Raw genomic sequence first — 23,925 nt, 5'->3', positions numbered from 1 at the left:
ACTGTTGTTGTTATTATTATTGTTGTTGTTGTAGCTGTTTATTATTATTATTATTATTATTATTATTATTGTTATTATTATTATTATTATTATTATTATTATTATTGTTGTTGTTGTTGTTGTTGTTATTATTATTATTATTATTATTATTATTATTATTATTATTATTATTATTATTATTATTATTATTATTATTATTATTATAGCAGCCGAATACCTCTAGAAAACAAGCCCTTTGCAATACTGAAGAGGTCTCCTAGGAACTCTTGTATTTGGTGAGGCCATAAGACCAACTCCTGTCCTTGTCTTTCAGATGTGATGCCAGCTGTTTGGATTGCAGTGGCCAAGGAGACAGAAACTGTACAAGCTGTCCAAGCGGCTATAACCTAGACACTGGTGTCTGTGTAGTGGGAACAGTCTGCAAGGATGGTGAGTGCAATTCTCTGATAAGACCCATTTTACCACTCCTTATTTTACATGTATTGGGTTGGTCTGGTCTGTTTCTTTTCTTTTGTTACAGTCTTCATTTGAGGTCTACATTACTTCTTAATTTTTTCAGGTTTATGAAAAGGAGAAAACTACATTTGTGTGTTTTGACAAAATTAGTCACATCCACTTTACCTGAATTTTCCTAAATTAGTTTTTCCCCCTGCCAACAACCTACTTTTCCTTCCTTATCTCTTTTTCAAAAGCCATTGCTTTCAAAAGATTTTTATAAAAAGACCCCAGTATATTATCAATAGAATCACATTTATTTATTTCACCAATTTAAACTGAAAATCCTGGTAAGTACAAAGGATTTTAAGTGCCTGTAGTATTTAGTATTGCTTGACTTATGTGAAAAGGTAATGAGAACAAAAGAGTTCTGAAATAGGGAGCATCCAGTCTGTGGTGGAGATCTGAACTTCCTCCAAGTTCTCTATGGCAACCAAGGTAGCATTCTTATTGCATATGATTGGCTTAATTGTTCACAAACTACTCATTCCTTTCAAATGTCACAATTACAGTCACTTAGATAACGTCACGCTTCCCTAAAAACGTTACTATAAGAATTACTTGTAGATGCAGCCCAAGTGCAGTTCAACAAGGAAATCATACCAGAACAAAGCCCAGTATTAAGCCATGTGGTAGATACCTGACATCAGATGTACAAAAAGCTAACAGTGACTTGGGTCCAGCTCATTTCCGCTGTATTTAATAAGAGTTTTACTGAAAACTTTAAAAAAAAAAAAAAGAAAAAAGAAAGGATGCAGCATTATTTCTGTGGACCTTTACAGCTCCTGTTGGAATTTAGGCCTTTAAACTTTGAGAATTATCCTGTCTGTTGTAAAGTTACATTACAGGTACTGGTAAATCAGTTATGAGACATTTTCACAACAGGACATTAGAACTGTCATTGTAATCTAAAGCAGGTCCAGAGGAGGTCAGATATAGATGGACAAATTAAGATGAAGTGTAATGCTAAGAGTTTTGAGTAACCACAGTCTCATTATGGTATTGCAGTTGAATTCTGCAATGCAAACTTTGGACATACCAGTTTGGTCTTCAGTATAGTTGGATAAATGTGTCTTCATTTGTACATAAGCAACTTCAATCGCATGTAGTTGCCCGAGACTGGCGACACCCCATCTCAGTACTGTCTGCCCCGTTCTCCAAGTGAGCTGCCATGAAAGGGCAACCCCATCAGTGTGTGGACCTTCAGACAATTGCAATGCACCATGCTGGGTCCCACCACACAGCACGTTCTCAACAATCTAGGGCAGCCAAGGAAAGTCCAGGGGGTCGGGGTTTCTTCTGTTAATTTACAAAGCATAGAGTGTCTCATTTCATTGCTGGACAATCAAGCAGTGGTTACTAGTCTAATTCACTCTATAGGATTTGCATTTCTGTTGAGAATGTTTTATTCTTTTTCTGTGGTTTGGCTGGTTTATTCTTTTGATTCAGAAAAATTGAGAGCAAATTCCTTTGCTGTAAATATCACTGTTTTCTAATTATTCTCTTTCTAATCTTTTTTTCCTTTTCACAAATGGATACCAATCATTCCCTGTTGGACCACAAAATATCTCTTCCTGAAAAAAAAAAAAATGCTGTTGACTGAAATTCCTTTTGATGGACCAAATTTCCTACTTGCTACCTGCTCCTGAATGGTCTCTTCAACCAAATCTGCCTGTCTGACCAATTAAACCTTCCTCCATTGTACACGTCATGCTCTCCAAACCTTCAACCTCCCCTTCTTCTCTTGCTGCTGCCCTCTGGAAGCCACGGAAGAGTCCTGGGCCGAGGGAGGATTCTGTATGCTGGTGAAAAAGAACAATCTCTGCCAGCGGAAAGTGCTTCAGCAGTTGTGTTGCAGAACATGTACGCACAAGGGGTGAACTGACACCTCCCAGCATCCTCCTGCTCCTGTAGACTTATAGATTAATCCGTATTATTGAAAAAGGAAAAAAGAAAAAAAAAAAAAGAAAAAAAAAAAAAAAAGCAAGCCACCTCTCTCTCTCTCCCCCCTCTTTGTGTGGGGAGATGGTGAACTGTTTGTTGGAACTTAAATGGAAAAACTACAACACGCCTACCTTTCATAACTGGGTGTCTAGAGCTAAGCATCCAGGATCACAGAGTCAGTATTGTGTGACCAAAGCATTTGATGCCAAAATTAACGTTTAACTCATGATTTGATTTCCTGTCAACCTTAGGATTATTCCTGTTTTTTGAAGGTCCTTTTTCTTCCCTTTTTTTCCTGCCTTTTTCCCCTTCAAGATGTTTAAAGAGTGTTTCAAGAGTACAACACAAGTTTACATGGATTAAAACTAAACAATACAAAAATGTTTGCATTAGTCTTTTTTGTGCTATGTGTGTTGACAGGGGGGAACTTGAGTTCCTGAGGGGATCAGAAACATCATTAGATGCAGGACTAAGTTCTGCCCCTTTTGTAACAGTATTTAAAAAAAGTGAACATTTCTGCACACATTTCTTTCTTACTTCCTCTGCTGTGTGCTGTTTTTTGTATCACATGCAGTATGTATATATGTTTGCCCAAAATGTGGTTTTGGTCATATAGATTTCATTTTTAGACAGCTAGCTTATTAACAAATATGCTAGGATTTTTATTTTATTTTTTTAAATTGTCAAAGCTATTTCAAATAAACTTTAAAAAAATCATTGTTCCTGCAGTGAACAAATTCTAAAGATACTACTTCTCTTGGTTTGCATAAGTGAGAGTAATGTATACACTCGGAAGTTAGAAAACATTGCTAACATGTAAGAAGTATTCATAAATTATTGTTGTCTTGTAACTTTCACAAAAAAGGGGATATTATCATACAGATATGTGGAGTTATTTCATAGTGCTCATATGTAAATGCCAGTGTGACTATATGCGACAGGATGTGTTTACAGGACTGGATTTATAATTGTGCCAAATACATCTCCAGGAATAATTGCATATAAGGCAATAAATCAATGGTTCTCTTGGTATAACAATCATGTTATGATGGGCCTGAATGTGCTTTTAACTGCTCACAATAGAAATTTCAGCAGGGATAGTGCTGCTGAGGCCAATGGACTTACCTCACTGTAAAATCATCCTGGGTAACGAGAGAAGTGGCCCCTGCCTTTCTCTCTTTACCCAGGCACACAGATGCCAGCACAAACTTCTGTTTAATATATCTTTATCAGCTTCACTTAGCATACTGTTCAAATGACAGTCATTTAGCAGAAAACAGAAAATTTAACTTCAAAGATACTGTTTTCAGGGGATAATACTTAAAACATACAAAATGTCTTTCTCAGTTATCTTTCCAGGACACACAAATAGAAAACAGATTGCAGGTGTTTAAGAATGTAAGTGTTAGAAAATAAAGAGAATCAAAAATGATTGTGGAAATTTTACAGATGAATGGATACAAACTTATAGAGGTAATGTTCCACCTTTAGCAGAGATCAGGTAAATTATTACAACCTGTCAACCTCCTTCGGTGCCCATTACAAGGTTCCTGATAAACATTCAAATTTAAAATAATTCAATTTGTGCTAGTTTAACTACTAGTCTGTTACTGCCTCATGTCTCAGTATAACATGTTTAACTAGAACATAATGCTTTCAAAGTTTAAGTTAATATTATATATTATATATAAATATATATTCATAATTGAGATTTAATTATGTAATGGATTGTAAAGAATTTGTTTGGATACTTACAAATGTCTCTAACACTATTATAGAGAAGAAATTAATATCTTTGTTTTCTTTAAAAAAACTGACACATTGTTATATCCAAATTAATTTTTACTGAAAAAATACTGTACATGTGTAAAATGTTCAGTTGTTATTTGTAAAACAGGGTAGTTCTGTTGTAATTGATATTGGCCAAAATCAATGTTATTCCATATTTTATTTTTTCTATTAAATTAACCTAAATTCCTCTTCTTTTGGTCTGGAAAAACATGTTGATAATCTATATGTAAATTATCTTTGTCAAAGGGCACAGGTAGCTTTATGGTATAGAGTGCTTAGATACCACACACAAGTCATTGAAACAAATTGGGAGGGTAAGGGCGTTTAATTTTATTGTGGATTTTTTTTGTTTTAAGTGATGGAATTTATGATTACAGAAATGTCTGGGTTCCGTGGAGGACACCTTTTGTGTAGTAGCAGCACAGCCATGTCTGAACCCCAGTGGGTAACATTGGCTTCCTCTGACCTGTAAAGAGTTTATGATGAGTCTAATCTCTTACATGCTTAGGGTTAAAAGTGAAATACCTAACTATCTATTGTCTCAGTTTAGAAGAAAGATTTCATCTTTGCAGTCATACACGGCCATTTGCACAGTGAGATATTGATGTCTGTTCAAGTGCCAACACTCTCATCCAGCACACCTCAGATCACAACCCCTGACTGCCACTTGAGAACAGCAGGCTCTCTGTCCTTGCCAGTAGATCAAAAGGGCTCCATGTAGATTTATCTGTGACCCCTGCAGGGTGAGATCCTCCATCAGCATTAGTTGATGCTCTTGTTCATTTCCCACTTAGTCCTACAGCCTGGGCAGAGACTGAAGTGGCAACTTATCCAAGAAGTCATATGTTCAGATGACATTTTAAGCACATTCACTGAGGCCATGGAAATTATTTTCTGAAAAAAATTTTTCAGCCTTAAACATCTCACTGTCACCAACTTGGTTTCAAAACAGGGAGTTAGGTCACCATTCTCAGTCTTGGGAGCAAGCATATGTGGGATGGCAGAGTCTTAGCAGTAGTTTGGTAAGACCACACTTGGAATAAAAGTTGGCCTAACCCTTACACCAATACCGTACGAAAAGCTGCTTCTTTCAGCTCCCACCCCACCTTCATCTTCCAACTGGCATGAGAAATTCAATCAATCATGATGTCTTCTATTGTAAAGATTTCATCTTCTTTGGGTAGGAAACATACAAAGTGATAATAAACCTTTTATAGTTCTGACCAAAGAAGTCTGCTCCAGGGGGCATATCTGTAAATGTTGAGCTGTGAAATCTCACAGACAAGTAAACATAGAACTGAGTCTAAGCCTGAAAACCAGTACTTTCTGGTGTCAGCTTAGAGTCTTTGATCATTTTTTGTGATGCCTTAATAACAGTGGCCAGATGCAAGCAGAATTTCAAAGCAGCACTGTAGTTAGTCCTTGTACAAGAGGATCACTGCAGCAACAGAATTGCACTTGAAGGAAGCTGGTTTGTTCCCAGCTGCAGTTTTCTTAGATGATCAATCCTGTCTGTCCAATTCAGTGGTGAGTAGTTTGGAGTGTTCAGTATCTGACACTGTGTTGTTGGCATGCAGAACAGATATGGACAATTTTAGGAAAACCAGAAGGTGCTAAGCATGAAGAAAATGATATATTTTTCCATGTCTGAAAGGACAGTGGATGGCATTAGTCTGAATCTGTTCATTGATTTCTCCCTTATTTATATCACAGGTCAAAAAGCAATGAAAAATTGAAAATGCTCTTCTAGCTAAGACATGTCACTTCCATGGTAAAGTATTTGCCAGTTCATGTCTATCTGGGAGAATCCTTACATATTCATATTCCTTGATTTAAATGCAAACTGGACACCCAGCTACACCTCTTCTTCACTAAAAAACTCAATGACAGCTTTAGTCAAAAAAAAAAAAAAAAAGAAACACCGCATACCTGTGCTAGTACTATTTTTAAGCAGAAAAAAGTTTAGCATGTCTCAGACCTGCAGAACATCCTGCAAGTGCCTGTTGTGTGAGGGCATCATTTTATAATAGAAGTGTTTCCTTTTCTGCAAAGGGGTTACAGCCTTACTGCCTCTCTAGCTGCAGCTCTTCACCTCAGTTACACCCCAGTGTTGTGAGATCAACAAATCAGATACCTGCTGGGCTATGTAGGTAGAAACTTTATGCTTCTGACCAGTAGCTCCTGTGGCTCTTGGCTTTAACCCTGCTTACCCACACACCAATCTCCACTGGCACACCCTACCTCTTTCTGGGGAGGCACTGCAAACTCCCCCCTCTGTGGATAACACTGTTTTCTAGAAATTATTTCCCTGTGAGACCTTACAGACTACCCCAATTAGGATTGCAACTTTCCAATGTCCTGTGAAATTCTGATCAACCCCTGCTAATGAATATATTGTATAATAGCACAGCTGCTGCTTGTTCCACATTGTCAGGTAATGATAAGAGGTATGACAGTGTGAGCGTTGAAGATGAATAAACCTATATACAGAGATACTAGAGCTGAATACAGCAATTTCACTCATCACTAAATACATGCAATTGGTGATGACCAGGTTAATCCTCTTAATAGCCGCATCACAACTAGAGTGAGCATTATCTATATGTGTGACCACTTTAGGTAACTATCTGTTACTTTTTAATTAAATTATTTAATAAACTGAATGACTGTAAGAAGGCCTGTTATAAATTCAAGATTCCTGTAAAGACATTTAACTGCTTGTATGAGTCAAAGTTTTCAATTTGCAGTGCAACTCGCGGAACAATAACTTGTCTGTGCTCCATTACCATGCCTTATATTTATATTGGATATACCATTGTCATGTCATTGGTACAGAACGAATCAAGAAAAGTTCTGCCATTAGATGTTTGTGCAAAATATTTTAAGCAAGCATTAAAAAAGTTTTACAGCATACAAAGAAAAGTTCTAGTCAAGTTTTGATCAAAAAGAAACTGACACCGACAAGAACTTACATGAGCTTGTTCAGAATATGCAGGTTCAATATATAAGTAAAAAAAAAAAAAAAAGGTTGAAAATGTATTTTTGATTAACATTTTGTTTAGCAGGGGAAGAGGAAAACTGATTTGTTTGTCATAATTTTTATTTATTTGTCTCACTTAAACTATCTTGGGAGATTTCAATTTTTGATGAAATTCACCACTGTCATGAGGCTATATTTGGTCTCAAATCCTCCTCATTAGTAAGGGCTAAAAAATTGTGGGTAGCAACACAGTGTCCTTGAGAACAAACTAAGGCTCTGAACCTCAGGATTGCATCCAACCAGGGGAAGTGCAACCAATACCTGCGTTTCCACCATTAGTTACACACTGATGAGCAAAGACCTATTGAAGTCCTGGGACATATCTGTGAAGTCTCAGAGCATAATAACATTGGGTCTCACTAGGGAAACTGTTCTGATATCCTCAGAATAAAGCCAGAGAGATTGCAGTGATGTTCACCTGCTGTGCAAGGGCAACAGACACAACCACAGAATTATATTTTAATAGCCACCCTATGATTGAAATGATCCTGGAAGGAATTTCTTTCTGGATTAGAAAACAATGTTTATTGCATAAAAACAGAGCCAAATTTCACTTCTAGCATGGGAAATGCAGTCAAAGGAAAGCATATTATGGTGAGAAGACTCTGAGCATTTAAAAAAATAGTTGCAGTAAGTGAAAAATGCAGCCTCTCAGTGCCACACCAAAGGCTGTTTTTTGTTACAACTCTTTTATGAGCAGCTCTTGCATTTGCTGCCAAAGATGGGCAAGGCACAGCTTAGAAGAATGCCCCTTGTACAATCATGTATTTATCAGTGTTTCTCAGTGTTTGGGGGATGGATTTGTTGAAGATCTGGGAAAACAGCATCACTTTTCAAAGCAAAAAATACTGTCCCGTCACAAAACACAGTAGATGTTTTTGCTTTATGGTGTTACACAACGGCTGATTAAGTACCCATTTTCCCAATCAGCCAGGGGGGAGAAGCTAGAACATTGACAGGTGGTGAATATTTATTTACCCAAGGAGAATTAATGGCTCCATCATGCAAACTCAATAACAGCACTGAATGTTCACTGAAGCATGGCAAGTGTGATTTAGTTACAATTCAGATAATACTGCATATCTTTTCTATTTGCAATTGTCCTTGGCATGCCCACTGCCCTTCTCCTGAGCCTGCAGATGATTTAAGATGTGGGTTGGAAGGAAAGTCTATCACCTGGTGGCCAGTCCCCATGGATTGCATTGCTGTCACCCATGGTCCTTGTGACTGTGGTAATTGCCATTCTGTGCAATGCCACTGGATCAAAAGGCAGAAATTACTCAAACATTCATTCTCAAATAAAGTAACCCCTTCTCTTACTCCAAGAGCAACACCATACTGAACTGGAGTTGTGTAAATGCTGCTCTTGCTGGGTCTGCCTCTAACACAGCCTCTGTGGATTCTTTAAATCCCAAGGCTGAAAAGAGGGTTCAAATAACTCCCATAGCCAAACAGTGCCACAAAGCCTCTCTCCAGACATATCTGAAGTAGAAGGGCTGTATCATTTACCCATTTCTGCACTCTCAGCATGGAACACATGATCCTTAAAGGGAACATCCTGGACTGTGCTTGCCAGGGTAATCAACAAAAAGTAATTACCTTGGGTATTCCTGAAATGCTTGTAAGTGGAGATGAGGAACTAGGGGAGACTTTAAGCAAGGGGAGATCCTCAGTGTAAAGGTATTGAGTTGCCTGAAGAGTTACACATAGGTATAAAATTTACTCCTTTATACCTCTCACTAAAAGACTTCGTTTGGTCCGCTCCTTACTTCCAATAAGATAAACAAAACTTTTTGGCAGATTTCTTTCAGCCTTACTACGTACTTATCCCTGAAAATTAAACAGAAATTATATTTGATTAGCAATATGAATCTGTGTTGTTATACCTTGTTGGGGAAATAGTTTGCCTGCTGAAATCTGCCCAATTATCAACAGATCAGCAGGTCTGTGTTCACATCCTAATTGAGTTGGAGATCTCCAGTACAAACATTCCATGAAAAGCTCTTTGTTTATGATGGTGACACCACTGAAACACTACCCTGAGACATCCAGCTCTTCCCATTTCAGGTTTATGTCTATCCCAGTCAGACTGCAGAAATCCTGTGGACAGGGAAGGCTCTGTGTATGCAAATTACCTACTCCTTACCCTACAACATAGGTGAGAGATGCAGTGCTACCATGGTTGCCTCTGAAATATGACATGTGTTTTCCTCTGGCATTGAGGTATCCTATATTTAATGTACTCCTAAGGCACATAACACCAACTTTACTCAATGTATGCAGTCAGCTTCCACCTTTCTTTTGCATATTTCACAAGAAACTACCTGAATTTCCAAAGCAGTACTGTTAGCACGATTAGATCATTTTCAGTGAGATTCAGGTGTTCCACTGCCCTTTAGGATATTCCCAGCTACTGAGCTTCACCAAAAAAAAAGAAGCTTGACAAGGTCAGACTGGGAAATTTCCATTTGGAAAGCTCCAGAAATGGAGAAGCTAAACAGATTTTTTTCCATTGTCAGTCTAAAATTTTGAGAGTGCCATAGTATTTCCCCTCCTTCAAGAACTGAGAAGGGTACAGAACAAACCATTAGCAATACAGATAAGGATTGCTCCATTCCTCTTCCCACCATCATAGGGTTGTCAAATTTCAGACTCCAGGTGAGCAGCAGAAAACTTTGCCAGGCTCTGACCTTTGTGCTTTCACAGGTAAGGAAGAAACACTGATCCCAGCCAGCTTTTACTTCCAGACATCCACATTATGAGTACAAGTGGAGGTCTAAAGCTGATTTTTAAAATGTTAAATAATGTCTTTCTGGAGTCTATTTATGCCCACTCAGTACCCCTGAGAGATCTGGCTCTTCAATGGGTTTCTAACAACTATTGCATACGTACTACATGGAAATTAGAGAAGAAACACACAGAATAAAGAGGAGGAAAAATCCCTTTGTGTCAGCAAAAAAGGCAGCTTTGTGTAATATAAATATTTTATTCTGCAGGGGAAGGAATAGAGGGCTGTGTAAGATAATGTACTTGATAGAGGCAGTTTCCTCTCTCCTGCCTGTCGCGATTAAAACTAACCTGAGGCTCAGTGTGATCTCAGCTAATCCTGCAACAAAAGGACCCTTCATCCTAAAATCATTATATCACACTCAGCTCCACACTCCACTATTCAGGGAAGATATATTCAGCCCTTTTCAAGGTTCTGCTTTGTTCCTTGGCACAAGGGAGAGCTTCAGTGACTTAGAAACCACCATCCTAATTTCAGCCTCTGGTTCATCATTGCCTAGAGCACTTTTGAAAAGACTTCTCATCCTGAATTCTTCTCATCACCTCAAATCATAGCACCCCAAAGTTTTTCCCAAGAAGGGTATCTTCTCTGTCCCTTCTGCACATGCAAGCAGGGATTCAGAAATTTGATAGTCGTGTAAAATGACTGAGTGGAGAAGAATAACTACAGGAAATCGAAAGCTGAAGCTAGACAAATAATTGGAAACCAGGCTCAAATTTTGTATGACTGCCCAAAACCTGGGGGGAAAAGGAAATGTTGTAATCTCCATGTTCTAACATTTTCAAGATGAAGACAAGATCTCTTTCAGGGAACTGTAATCTATCAAGCATTAAGGCTTTGGGCTAAATGGAGAGGTAACTTTAAGAGGAATCCTCAAGTTGAATTTTAATGGCTTGTTATATGCAGGTTGGTCTAAGTTATGGACTTAAACTTTATGGATGAATACTTCAGCAAAACTCAAGGAGATGATCCCACAAGCCAACCAAAATAAAATATGTCAAGGCTGAACATGGAAAAAGCATAGTATTCTCTGAGACCAAAACCTCTCAGTTCTAACTGCTGATTGATGAAAAACAACTCTAATCAACGTTTTTTTATTGGTCTGTGAAACATTTTTAACTCAAAAGATTACATGCAAAAGCCCAAGTACAAAATCCATATCTAGCTTCCCATTAACATAAACAAGCAAAAGGGAGGAAATAAGGTCATTTTTTCATTTATTGTAAAGAAAATATACTAGGAGATAGCCAATGAACATTTTAAAATTAGATAAAGTGATGTTTTGATTAAGAAAAGTGGGGAAGTAACATGTGACTTGCAGTGACTAGGTGTCATGGGAGGGCTACAAGAGAAAGATTCATTTATGACTGCCAGCACATAAAACTCTATCTCCAGGCATAACTTACAAGGATATTCATGCCCTCATCTACCTGCTCTCTTGAAACACCATGCACTTTCAATAAATGACACAGTTTTTAGAAAGCAAGAGAGAAATTGCAACAAGATAAAGGCTGTACACTTAATACTGCATATGTAAAGACAGCAATAACCTGGCAACTATGACAGGGCTATAGTCTGGGACTCAGCAGAGAGAGGTTCTAGTTTGCTATTACATCCTAACTTGATGATCTTGCTGAAACTCAGTTTTTCTGCCTCCTTAATGGGAGACAATAGTCCTTACTTCATTTCAAAATGTATCATATCAACTGATAGGAACTCTGCATAAGTGTGTAGGGCTCTAGTATGCAGTTAAACTCACAGCCAGCAACTTGATGTGGCCCAGATGTGGAATTAAACATTTCTAACTAGGTACACAAAAAAATATGCATTAAATTCTTCCCCTTTATGAGGCATTATGTCTGTTAAAATAGCCTTATTCCTATAATACCTACAGTTCCTTTTTTTAAAACAAGGTGACAAACATTTTTAACAAGGTGACAAGGTGACAGAACTGAGAAATAAATGAAGGTTAAGTATGGGATGATCCAAAGTAATTGACATGCACTGCCCGATTAAGGGCATAGCTGAGACGCATTGCTGAGAGTATTCCCCCCATTATGTTGCAAGATTTGTAAAGAAATGTACTGTCCACAAGGAACTCCGGCAAACAGTTAAACTGCCCTGTGGAATAGTTTAAAAGTCTTCTTTAAAGCTGCATTTCAGTGTTAACTCTTTGAATAACCACTAAAAACTATTTTGTTAACAACTAATGGCAGGTACACAATTCTAGATGTGACTTGCTATTCAGAGGGCCTAATATGTAGGTATTTTCTGGTGCACATTCTTATAATAGTATGCTTTAAAATGCTTCAACTTGGAGGATAAAGTAAGCAGAAAACTGGTCTTCCTGGCACTATTCCAGCACAGCTGAAATGAATTACAGCCCTTCCAAGGAAAGGCATAACAAAGAAATTAAAAAAAAAAACTTTTAAAACTAAGCACTTCTACCATGTGGGAAGAATTTGAGGGGGCATAGCTGAGGTGTATGAATTAGTAGCTCAGGTCCAATGGATAAGCATACAGGCTGTGCAGGCAAATAAAGTGGAGGACTGGAGAAACAAAAAGTTTTTCTAATACGTATCACAAAACACCATCACAGAAGCAATTTTTTAATAACATTGCCCTGACAGATTTCCCAGTGATGTAAAGCCAGTAGTATAAAGCACTGAGCCACCAAAACTGCAATAGGAAAACTTTCCAGGTACGGCATTTTTTTGTGGTTGTATATTGTCCAAATATATGTGTGTGTATATATATATATATATATATCAAGTCATATTTTTAAATCTCATAAAACATTTGAGATCATGTCATTCCATGTTGTAACCTCTGAATATGTATTGGAAATACTCAAGAGTCCTACATTAAATAAATCTGTCAATGGCCTGATGATCTCCTGGACAGCAGGCCACAGCCTTTTTTTTCTAGAAAGTGAGAATTATAAATACTCTGTATCATGATAGTTATTCATCAACACAGCATTTTATCCCAGTAATATCTGGATAAATTCAGAATCCTGATGAATTCTATGTCAAGCAGCTATACAATTTATAACTTTTTTATAATTAGTCCTTTATAAAGGGCTAATGGTATTCACCTATCATACAAGAATACAGTGTTGCAGTTCAGAAAAGCTACACCACTTCCATGGAATTATGTCAATTTACATGATTCAAGATTTGGCCTATATGGGCATGTGTGTGATTACATAAATGCATGTAAATATATATATATACAAAATGCTTCTTAGATAATGAGAACTATAAAACTGTGTGAATGTGTATGCATACACAGATTTCTGTTTCCCTGATTTCATCAAGATACTTAATTTTCTCCCAGTTCTGAACTTCTTCCCAGTTAACACTGATCCAGGACCAGACTCTGAGAAGTACTGTCTTTGTTTTATATGGCTCTGTCACTGACTTTTGGCCTGCCTTTTATCTTTTTCCTTTCTTCAGGAGACACACAAACCTTTACAAAATGAAAACAGTATCTTTACCTACATTTTAGGTACTTCAGTTTTTGCCCACAGCTGGGTGGACATTCCAGTTAGTGTGCCTTTATAACTATACCATTCCCATCCCCTTAAGCATGCCAAGTAGTACCCTAGATTATATCTCATACCAGAGATTTCAACTATTATAAAATTTATTAACACAGATGAATATGGAGTAGAACACACAAGGAACAGAGAACATAATTTGCAGTATTTTAGAAAATGTTTCTTTCCTACGTCTTTTTACACTTATAACAATAATTGTTCATACATTGCCTTTGCACTTCAATGTAAGGAACTCATTGCAACTGTGAGCCAAAATCAAGTCATACCACATTTGTATTTTGACTCTTAAAGTTCACTGCATTTGCCAAATCTGGATTTCCTAGCAGCAATGCAAGTGGAAAGAGTTTCTCCATATTGAAGTATCCATAGAAACTGCAGGTTTTATGTATTATATAGGACACTCTGCCCAATCTCTTCCATTACTTAAGAATGAAGGAACAGCCAATTTTCTCAAATGTATAGATTCAGTTAGAATAAATTTTCCTACAACAAACTGATATAAAAGACCCAATCATGAGCTTTATAAAACTGCTTGATAAACAGATTTACTGTCCCACATGATGCTGCACACAGGTACAGTATTCAAGCTACTTACTAAATTAATATCTCCTCTAAGAATTGTGAAGTGTACAGCTTATCAGTTTGTACTAATATTTAAATTAATATTCAGTAAATAAAGAGGCAAACTTAGTACTTCAGTGCCATATTAGTACTAGTGTGCTCATGATCTGGAAGTGTTTATATCTTTATCTGAGTTTTAAGGCAACAATTCATATAATACAAAATAATTTCTTTCAAGTCCAAACAGGCACTTAGGCACCAAATGTTCATTCTGCCTAAATGAGAGCCTAAGTATTTTAGTTGTGGGGTCTTCCAGCAGCAGCTTGGGAGGGGAACAAAAAGATGCTATAGGTAGAGATTCGGGAAGTACTAACATGCCTCTCACTAATGGAAGCTTACTCAAGTCCTTCTTCTTACACAACATACCCTACAAACATGACAACACACTCTTTATGCTGCAGTTTGCAATCAGGAGCCTGCTGCAGCTGCACCAAAGGAATCAGGTGATGAATACTCCTAGGTAACACTGATTTTGATGTAACTCTCCACAGTGAATCTTAAAGAGTCACATTACTTACATGATGGAAACGAGATAGCATTAACCCAAACAACAAGAATCACTGTCTGTCAGATTCACATGGAAGATAAAAATAAGTAAGTAAATAAATAAAAAAGGACTATAAAGTACTAATTCTGAGTATCCTGGTTCCCCAAGGGAGCCAGTACTTGTATTCCCGATACCACAGGGAAATGTGCTCCTTCCAGTAATTCAAAACAGATTTAATTCCTTTTACTCATTATTTTTTCCAACCTGGCTTGGTGCATGTTTTTTTGTAACATGAGATGTTGATCTGAAACAAACAAATTTTTTTCTACCAGGGGAATATCTTGATGATTCCCAAGAATGTCAGTTGTGTGAAGCATCCTGTCAGAAGTGCATTGGACCTGAGCCAGACAATTGCATCAGCTGCCCACTCACAAGGTAATTTTCTTCTAGCATAGTGCAGCACAAAGACCTCACATCATCATCTGGAGAAGTGGCTGTATGGTCTTTAGCACTAGCTTGTAGATTCAACTGAAGAAGTGAGCACTGATTAGGGCAGACAAAACCAAGGCAAGTGAGAATACAAGTGTTATGTGAACAAGACAGTTGGCTACAAAGGCAGTTAATGTTTAACTAGTTGGTTCCTGCAGATACAAAAAAGAAAAAAATCTATTAATATGAGTAATAGTCTTCCTTTCATTGTCATCCCTACAAACTCATAATTGCTAGAATCACAACAGTGACAAATTCAACAAGAGCCTAGGGCCTTTGTAGTTGTACACAGCGATGGAGTTTGGCACAAGGCATGAATATGGACACTGAGGCTAGCAGTCGGTTAATTTGGGAGATATTCAGAGCACCTAAACATCATCCCCTTACTGAGGCATTTTAAGTTAGGCTGATTTTTTCTACCTGACATGAGAAGTGAACAGAACCAGAAAGAAGCTTTTCCAATGGACATTGCAGATCAGAAGCTTATGTTTAGGTCATCTTGCACTTAATCCAAAAGTCTACTAGTTTTAAACTCACATCCTACCAATAGCTTTATTCTTTCACTGATAGTTCAGGTTCTGCTGCTCTGGATTGCATTGTAGTCAGCTGATATTTATACTGGTATGAAATCAGAATCATATCCTGTGCAACATAACAAAAAAATCCCCAAGCAATCCTGCAATTTACCCTGCAAATATCTATGATATGACTATACCAATAAAAGACACATCAGGAGCAGTGGAGTCCAAACAAATTCATAAATGAGGAAACAGTATTAAATTAACTATATTATATAATTATATTAATTAATTCTGATGTGTTACATCAGAAATGGCATTAGCACAGGAAGTCTGGTCACGATTTTGGATGGTGGACTGGATTTCTCCAATTCAAAATTGCATTTAAGTTAGATTGTCTGCGTTTTCTTGCTACCTATATTGTGATCTTCACACAGAGATATTTGCAAAACAAAGAAGGCACAGAACAACACAATTAGGCAAAACTACCTAGAGGTCTCTGTGACTTTTTGGAATGGTGCTGCTGTCTCCACTATTACAAATACCCTAACAGTTTTCAATTTTGTCATCTAAGGTTTCCAAAAGCTTTCTGTGCTTCTTCTGCACGTTATGAAAGCTGTTAGAAAAAGTCGTATTAGGACAATGAGTAGTAAAATAAATAATAATTAAAAAATCTCACCCAGAGGCTAAAGAGTAAATCCTCCCAATGGACATTATTCATTATATATTTGAAATAGACCTCTTTAATTGAAACAGAATCCTAAATCCTGTCAGTCTTGAAAGCTTCAGATGGTATCTATTGAACACAATAATGAGTTGCCATTAGATAACACAGACTATAATTTAGCAGTGCTGCTTTCCTGCAGAGGAACACCTTTCCTCTTTTAAAAGAATGAAAAGACTCAGATAGGGGGGCGGGCATGTTACTGAAAATAATGTGAAAACGAAAATACTGAACAATCCCTGTTCTTTGTGAAAATTCAGCAGTAGATTTCACCTTATTCATAATAACATCACTGTCAGATCATCTGGTTTGACAATTCAAAATGCTGTTACCTGTTTTTAAAAAATTATGGAATTGTAGTTTTTTGTCCAGCCAAACTCCTTTCACAAAATTTCTCATCCATTTGTTTACTGTTTGAGCAACAAAGATTAGCGACAAGATCTGACATGCTGGTGTCTTCCATTAGGGTCAACATAACAAAAAGCAAGAAAAAGGTGTTTTACCACTGTGTGAGCTGTGTGTAAGGATGCCTATTATTACATTCAGCACATGTAGTAGAACACAGTAATATTTGCATGTCATATAAGCCCAACACAGTTACCTCCAATACTTCTGTCACATTGTCCCATTTGACAGAAACAACCAGAGGGGGCTGCAGTCCCCATAAAGAGCTGAATAATGGTCTTAAACATGCAGGTATATGAGCTACAGTCTACATAGGACTATCCTACTGTCGGACTCCAGAGCAGAGACACATCTTTGTTGAATACTTCATACACCCATACAGGCTTCTCCCTGATTCCCCCCAACAGCCCGCCTTCAGCCTGACAAGACTTTTTAATCAATTCCTAAATCTTCTTTGTTACATGCACTTCAGGAAGGCTGTTTGCATGATGGCCTATTCTGCCAGCTTCACACTTCATAAGCCTAGGCTTTTCCAATCATGGTAAATTTCAAATAGTTTCAAAGACTATTTGATAAAATTGGTTTAAAACTTTGCAGATGTTTTTCTCCTCTTCTTTCAGAATAAATCTGACAATGATCATGGCGACTCAAATTTATGAAAGCATACTGCAGACATTCTCTAGTGACACTGACTGGCTCCAAGGAAGTATGCACTATCTTAATGTTATGGAAAGCCCACAGCTCCCTAGGTGTACAGACAAGCTGATAGTCTCAAAATCTGTACTAAGATCCTGAACAGTGCTCAGCTTCTCCAGAAATTGAGTCTTGAGTCCTCAGATACCAAACTGGTCAAAGAAGTTAAGTGTGGAAGATTACAGTCTCCTCTCTCTTATTTTCTTAATATTGAAAACACTGTCAAATTCCAGCTAGCTTGGTTTATATTCTTTTAATAGTCATATCTGTATCGATCCTTCACTACTTTTTTCTAAAACATATTAAAACCAGTAGATATTAAGTAACGATGAAAAATGGACCAGAAATTTTCATCACATAAAAGGTTTCTGTAGCAAATATTTCATTACACAGCAAAAGGAGAACATTTATCAGCAAAACTTCTACGTGTTTTCAGATATGCAAGTCTAAAAATGCAGCTCTTTAAGGCCAAAATTCAGACAGATGTTTGACTTTATGTATGAAGTCATTTTACTGAAGCCATAGTACTGTTTACAAGAAGCCTTTAAAGTAAAACTAATAGAAAAGTTCAACAGACGAATCATTCTTTCACTGAGAAAGACCAGGTCTTGCTTTCCTTCTAACAGACATAAGTGATCACTGCATGAACTGTGGTAGAAGGACATCTAGGTACAGGATCAAAAGGTGATTTTTTTCAGAAAAATCTCAGAAAAAAACCTGATCTCTGAAGTCTAAGATCTAGGTTCAAAATATGATTGACTTTCCACTTAGTAAATACTATGAAGATCAGGAAAATTAAGGAGTAAAGTGAAAAGGCTCTTGTAAACAGAGTGAAGGAAAAATATCTTGGGTTTCTTGCCAGTTTCCTTTAAATTTAAAGAACAAGTAGTTGCTAAATTTGTAATTATGCCTCTCTCTGCCTCAAAAGAGTCTTTGATGATGGTCGCTGTGTTATGCAATGCCCTAGAGGAAAGTTTGAATTCAAAGGTCAGTGTCATTTGTGCCATCACACCTGCCTTGACTGCAGTGGAAGTGAACCTAACAAATGCACCTCCTGTGGAACAGGTAAGAAAGATTTCCTCTTGCTTTTTCCCCTTTTTTGGCCTCCAAGTTCCATTTTCCCTATGCTTTCAGGGCCAATTGTTAGAGCAAATTAAGTACGGCTTTTGATACTGATTGTGTCATCATCTTGTTTTAACCCTGACAGGAGTTGAAACTCAACCTTTTTTAAAAAAAAAAAAGTACAAGAAAACACAATTCTGCATTGTCCTTGCATCTTTATGCATTTGCCTTGGTATATTTTTGCATAGGAGCTATGCTAACAGAAACAGAAAGAGTAGCAGCAAAAAAAAAAAAAAAAAAAAAGTTAAGAAAACCTATGTAGCCTGCCTCTGGAAAAGAAAGCTCCATACATGTCTCCCCCCAGCCTCCACACTGTTTGTGCTACATTGAACTGGAGCAAGCTTACACAAGTAGGCAGGGAGCCAGAGGGGTACTTTCCAAAACAACTGTCTGGGGAAGGTTAGGAAACAAGCCTGGTGGATTCCACCACAGACTGTTGGGTTCTTACGACTGGACAAATGGGGCCTGCAAAGAGAAACTTACTGCCAACACACATAGAAACCTGTCTTTTTGACACATTTTTATGGAGTTTAGATTGACAAACAGGGCAATATAGTTAAATTGTTCCCTCTTGCCCTTGTAACACCTGATGGGTGAAGAACTTGAGGCTACTACATACAGGTATGTGTAACTAACCTGAACTGCCCTTGGAAAGGGTATTTAAGATTTAACTTTCAATTCACTTAATAAAGATGAATTTTTGGTGAGCTTTTTTTGAGGACTCACAGTGGAGTCACAGCCTTTTTACTTTCAGCTGCTACTTCCATTCCAGTTCTAATCATTAATGGCCCAGGCTTGATTTAGTAATAAGTGTCTAGATTACAAGAAAGTACTAGTATGGCTGACATTCATTTGTCATATTGATGATGAGATTGACTTTCTTGCTTTGGAAAATGTGACTGAGTAGACAAAGTTTTCAAATGGTACTTCAGGTCCAATGTGAGGGATAAGTTTGTATAGCTATTCCTCAAGTGTCTTACTGTGGTGGACAACAATATAAATTTCTGTATGTCTGTCTATCAAGAAATGAAGACACTGATGGAAGTCACACCCTGAGGAGGCTGGAAAAGATCATTTTTACATGAGAATACATGAAAAGTATACGTACATGAAAAGTCTGAATACTTCTGCTATAATGCAGCAATTATTTCCTATTATGTATTTCTCTGCAGTTGCCAAAATAAACTATGGTGAGCAAATTCTTGCTCTATAGTTAAAGCAATCAAATACACTTGCCACAATAACATATATAATTTATATTATAGGGTAACCTATTAGAAAGCTCCCCATGTTGCAGCACATAGCACATGGAATTGTAGGTGTTTTCATGGGTTTCATTCAGAAGGATTTGAAGCAGGGGACCTTCTAGTTCTCCATGCACTAGTGAATGTTATTGCTCTGATAGCAAATGCACACTTGCTATTCAGATTCAAATCTAAATTATTACAGTCTAGCTGTGACTAGGATGAAGATTACAGTTTAATCTACTACGGACACAGAATGATCTTTTCCAAAGGTGAAGTAGGCAGATTTGCTTTCATAATGGCTATTCTGTATCTGCATGTACAATGTAGTACAAATACTGCAATATAGTACAACATAGTACAAATACACTGCATGGAAATTCAGTAATGGAAATATCTCAATCCATATTTTATTAGATTGACAGATGTAAACAGTAATTATTCACTAGCATGACGTCTTTATATTTCAGAAATCTTCAGTAATGAGAAAGTTTTGAGGTTGTGAAAATTGTATAGATTTTATCTCCTTTGGTATTAAACTGTACAAATCTAGAAATCAGTGGACAATATTAATTCTCATCAGCTGTAGCACCAGTGGTTCATAAAACTGCTTCTTATGCCCAAATGTCCTCTGTTGCTGACATCTTTTTTCCTATTTGTTTGCCACACAGATAGAAGAGGGATCGAACGTTTCCTGTATCATGGGGAGTGCAGAGCGAGCTGTCCTCCAGGTCACTACCATTCAGAGCATACCTGCGTGGCTTGCTCTGGCCACTGTGAGGTGTGCCTGAACTCCAGCCACTGCAAAAGATGTTTCAGAGGCTACTACCTTACTCAAAACATATGTCAGAAGCATAGCTGTGGAGAAGGTAAGCATCCTGCAGTAGGATTTAACAAATACTCTATTCAATATGTTACAGAAATATGGTTAAGGCTCTTGGTTCCTGTTTTGAAATATGCAATCACACTTGATCCCAAAGTACTTGAACTTCGGCTTTGATTCTCTTATCATATCACATTAATGTAAAATAATATTTTCCTCAAACTGAATGGGGTTTCACGAGAACAAATGAGAAAATAAATTACAGTGAAACTTTCTCTTTTTTGGATTTGGATAAAGTTTATTTCCAGGAACCTTGATGAATGATTCCAATGTTGACCTTCCATTATCTAGAATTAACCCAAAACTGGTGATTTGCAAAACACAGGTGAAGTGGAAGATCCTGACTCAGAAGACTGCATAGCATGTTCAGATGGATGCCAGAACTGCAAATCAGGTAAATATTCCCTTTATTAACCTTTATCCTTATTCTTAAGGTAGGGAAAAATTATTCCTCCTCCCTCTCTTGCCATAAGCCTATGTGCATGCTGCTGAACAATTGGTCACTTCTGTATTCTCTCATCAAGTAAACTGTATTTTTCACAGTGTATTTACTTTTCAACACCATTTCTAAATTCTATCTCCAGCATAAATAAGAACAGTTTTTGTATCAATTTAGCTATTAGTCTTTGCAGCACTTTTTTTTTTTCCTGCCTGAATGCCACACTCGGGCTGAGAAATTTAGACTTCCTGAAGCCATTATCAGGCACAGAACCTTATTATAGATGTTGAAATTTTCTAGGCCTGAAAATAGATCATGAGCCTGTGCTTTTTATTTAAGGAAATAGACATAAAGATAGACCTTATTAAAATTCAGTCAAGGGCAAGTCACTGCAATAGCAACACTACTGCCCTAGAAAAATACTAAAGCATCGATTAATTTCTCAAGTTGATTAAATAAAAAAAGCTCCTTCTCAACATAACATGATGTTGACAGAGAGTTTGTTGTCTTCAGATAAATGCCATTTTATGTACTGAACTTTGCTGAATCTGCATCTCAATAGTTCACCTTCACAGAGGATTAAAAATGTCCAAAAGACATCACAGTTCATTGTCTCTTCTGTGTTTACTCTAAGAAAATTTTATTTCCTGTGGCTATGTGGACAGCAGTACAACTGATCAGTAACTCAAGACTGAGAGGCAACAGGGTGAACAATCAGAAAGGCACTTACAACCTCTCAGACAAATTTCTTCTTAAGAAAGCACAGAGCTTAGATGAAGTACTGCACAAATGATACTGATATGCCAAGACACTTTGATAAGACCGTCTACACTGCAGAAACTACAACTGTGTTAAAATCGTCTTGAAGATTCTTTACTTCTTCTGGTGCAAATCTAGAGCAAGTCACTGATCTGTAAATTTATATCTGGAATTACTACATGTTAAAAGAAAGGAACAAATTTGGCTTCTTATATTTCCAAAGACCATTTTTGAAAGTGCTAAATTTAGATACTACCAGGACCACCCATCCCCTCCCTGAATTCAGACAGATGTGTTCATACTGGACCCTCTGGCTTCCCACACTTGTCCCCTAATGTGTTTTGGGGCCTCGTGTAACAACCATTAGCGTCAGTACCAGAGACTGAATGCTGCTATACAGATGGGAGTGAATAGCAGGGAAGAAAACTGTGAAAACACCCCATAAGAAGAAACAAATAATAAAAAAAAAAAAATTAAATAGAAAAAAAAAAAAAAAAGACCAGAAATTAACTTCTACAACTAGTCACAACCATTTTGATGTTCTTTCTGCTTTTCTATCAGCAACATTTTTCCCTGGGAAACAAGACTATTGTGAATGCTCATGCATACCAAACTTATGTGAGAATTTTCATCACATACTACTTTCTTCTTTCCACCAGTCACCCAACCTAATATGTCATATCACAAAACTCCCTATGACACTGGTGACCACGCATTCTGCATGAATGCAGTCAAGCCGAACACCTTCCTCTGTGACTACTCCTGTAGTTCTCAATATTGTTGAATGAAGAGCTAGAGGGACCAAGTTTTAACATAATTGCAAGTGCACTGTGGTCTTTTTTTGTATGGCATGGAATTTAGATTCATGTCAACTGTCTGGTTGTGGGGAGAAAAAAAGAAGAAAATAAGTTAAGGGAGAAAATCTGATTCAATACCAATCTTTATTGCTGCTATCAGATGTTATTTTCCCATGGTAATATTTTCAGTGCTCTTCATAACACTTGTGACTTACAATTCTTTATATCTCTTCTGCAGCTGTTTAGGGCCAATCTTTGCTTTGAATTAGGGTGAAATGCACTATGAATAGCAACTTCTCTTAAAAATAGTCATTGAAAGTAAGTCAGAGGCTGATTTTCTTTGTGTATGAGCTTAATAAGCCTGCATAAGGAAACTGCAAGACTGTTCATGGGCAGCTGGCAAAGAGAAAAAGGGGCTGTACTCATTTACTTTTGTCCTCAGAAATCACTTGTCTCCAAATACTAATCATCCGTAATATTCACCACATATTTATTTTCAGGTTCTTGTACCCAAAGTTCTGATTTAAAATAGGCTTTTCAAAATCTTCAAAGATCAACTGAATGAATACAGGTAAAATAAAGACTGAATTAACTTTCACTGTTGAGTGAAGTCGGAAGCATTGAGATGCTAGAGTTTAGTAAGGGGCATGCTATTAAGGAAACTCTTTGGCAGTTATGATGCATATATTACTGAGATTGAAAGAGATTGGTTTAATGTTAGCTCTATTTGAAGCAGAGGCACAACGGTGGGCTAAAAGCAAGGCCCCGAGCATCATCTTCAAATTACCATATGTTCATGAAATAGTGTGACCTGTAAACTTCAAACTTAAAATTAATCCAGTAGAGATGCTGTTTGCTTGTGTTTCTGCTCTTAATATTCAATGAGTTTTCTGGCATATCAATAACTTGAATCACAGAAAAGATGAGCACAATAATAGGTTTCTCATGTCTTATCAGAAAATTGATGTATTTAGAGACTTCTGTAAAAAAAAAAATGCTTAACTCCCTGTGTCATAGAATAAATTTATTATTTTAAAAGCGGTAAAGAAATTACACTGCCACAAAAATAACTTAAAACAGTAAAATTTTAAGGTGAGAAAATATGGAATGTGATACATTTAGTT

The 23,925-nt window shown here is 37.1% G+C and overlaps 1 protein-coding gene across 2 annotated transcripts in view; it reads left to right on the top strand.

The window, feature by feature from the left end:
* PCSK5 (proprotein convertase subtilisin/kexin type 5) overlaps positions 1–23,925 on the top strand; it is a 246,574-nt gene that overhangs the window by 183,816 nt on the left and 38,833 nt on the right. The window contains exons 20-24 of one of the 2 annotated variants that reach the window (XM_042787933.1): positions 314–429; positions 15,061–15,163; positions 18,486–18,622; positions 20,595–20,792; positions 21,132–21,200. In XM_042787933.1, coding sequence (XP_042643867.1) covers positions 314–429; positions 15,061–15,163; positions 18,486–18,622; positions 20,595–20,792; positions 21,132–21,200 — 623 coding nt within the window. Of the gene's footprint in view, positions 1–313; positions 430–2,259; positions 4,239–15,060; positions 15,164–18,485; positions 18,623–20,594; positions 20,793–21,131; positions 21,201–23,925 lie in introns of those variants that run through there. The other variant, XM_042787934.1, reaches the window with a different exon arrangement.

The sequence above is a fragment of the Tyto alba genome, unplaced genomic scaffold, assembly GCF_018691265.1.
Source record: "Tyto alba isolate M040663 unplaced genomic scaffold, T.alba_DEE_v4.0 Super-Scaffold_13, whole genome shotgun sequence".
Classification (NCBI taxonomy): Eukaryota; Metazoa; Chordata; class Aves; order Strigiformes; family Tytonidae; genus Tyto; species Tyto alba.
Note: the sequence above shows the minus strand (reverse complement) of the source record. Positions and strands in the feature narration are given on the sequence as shown.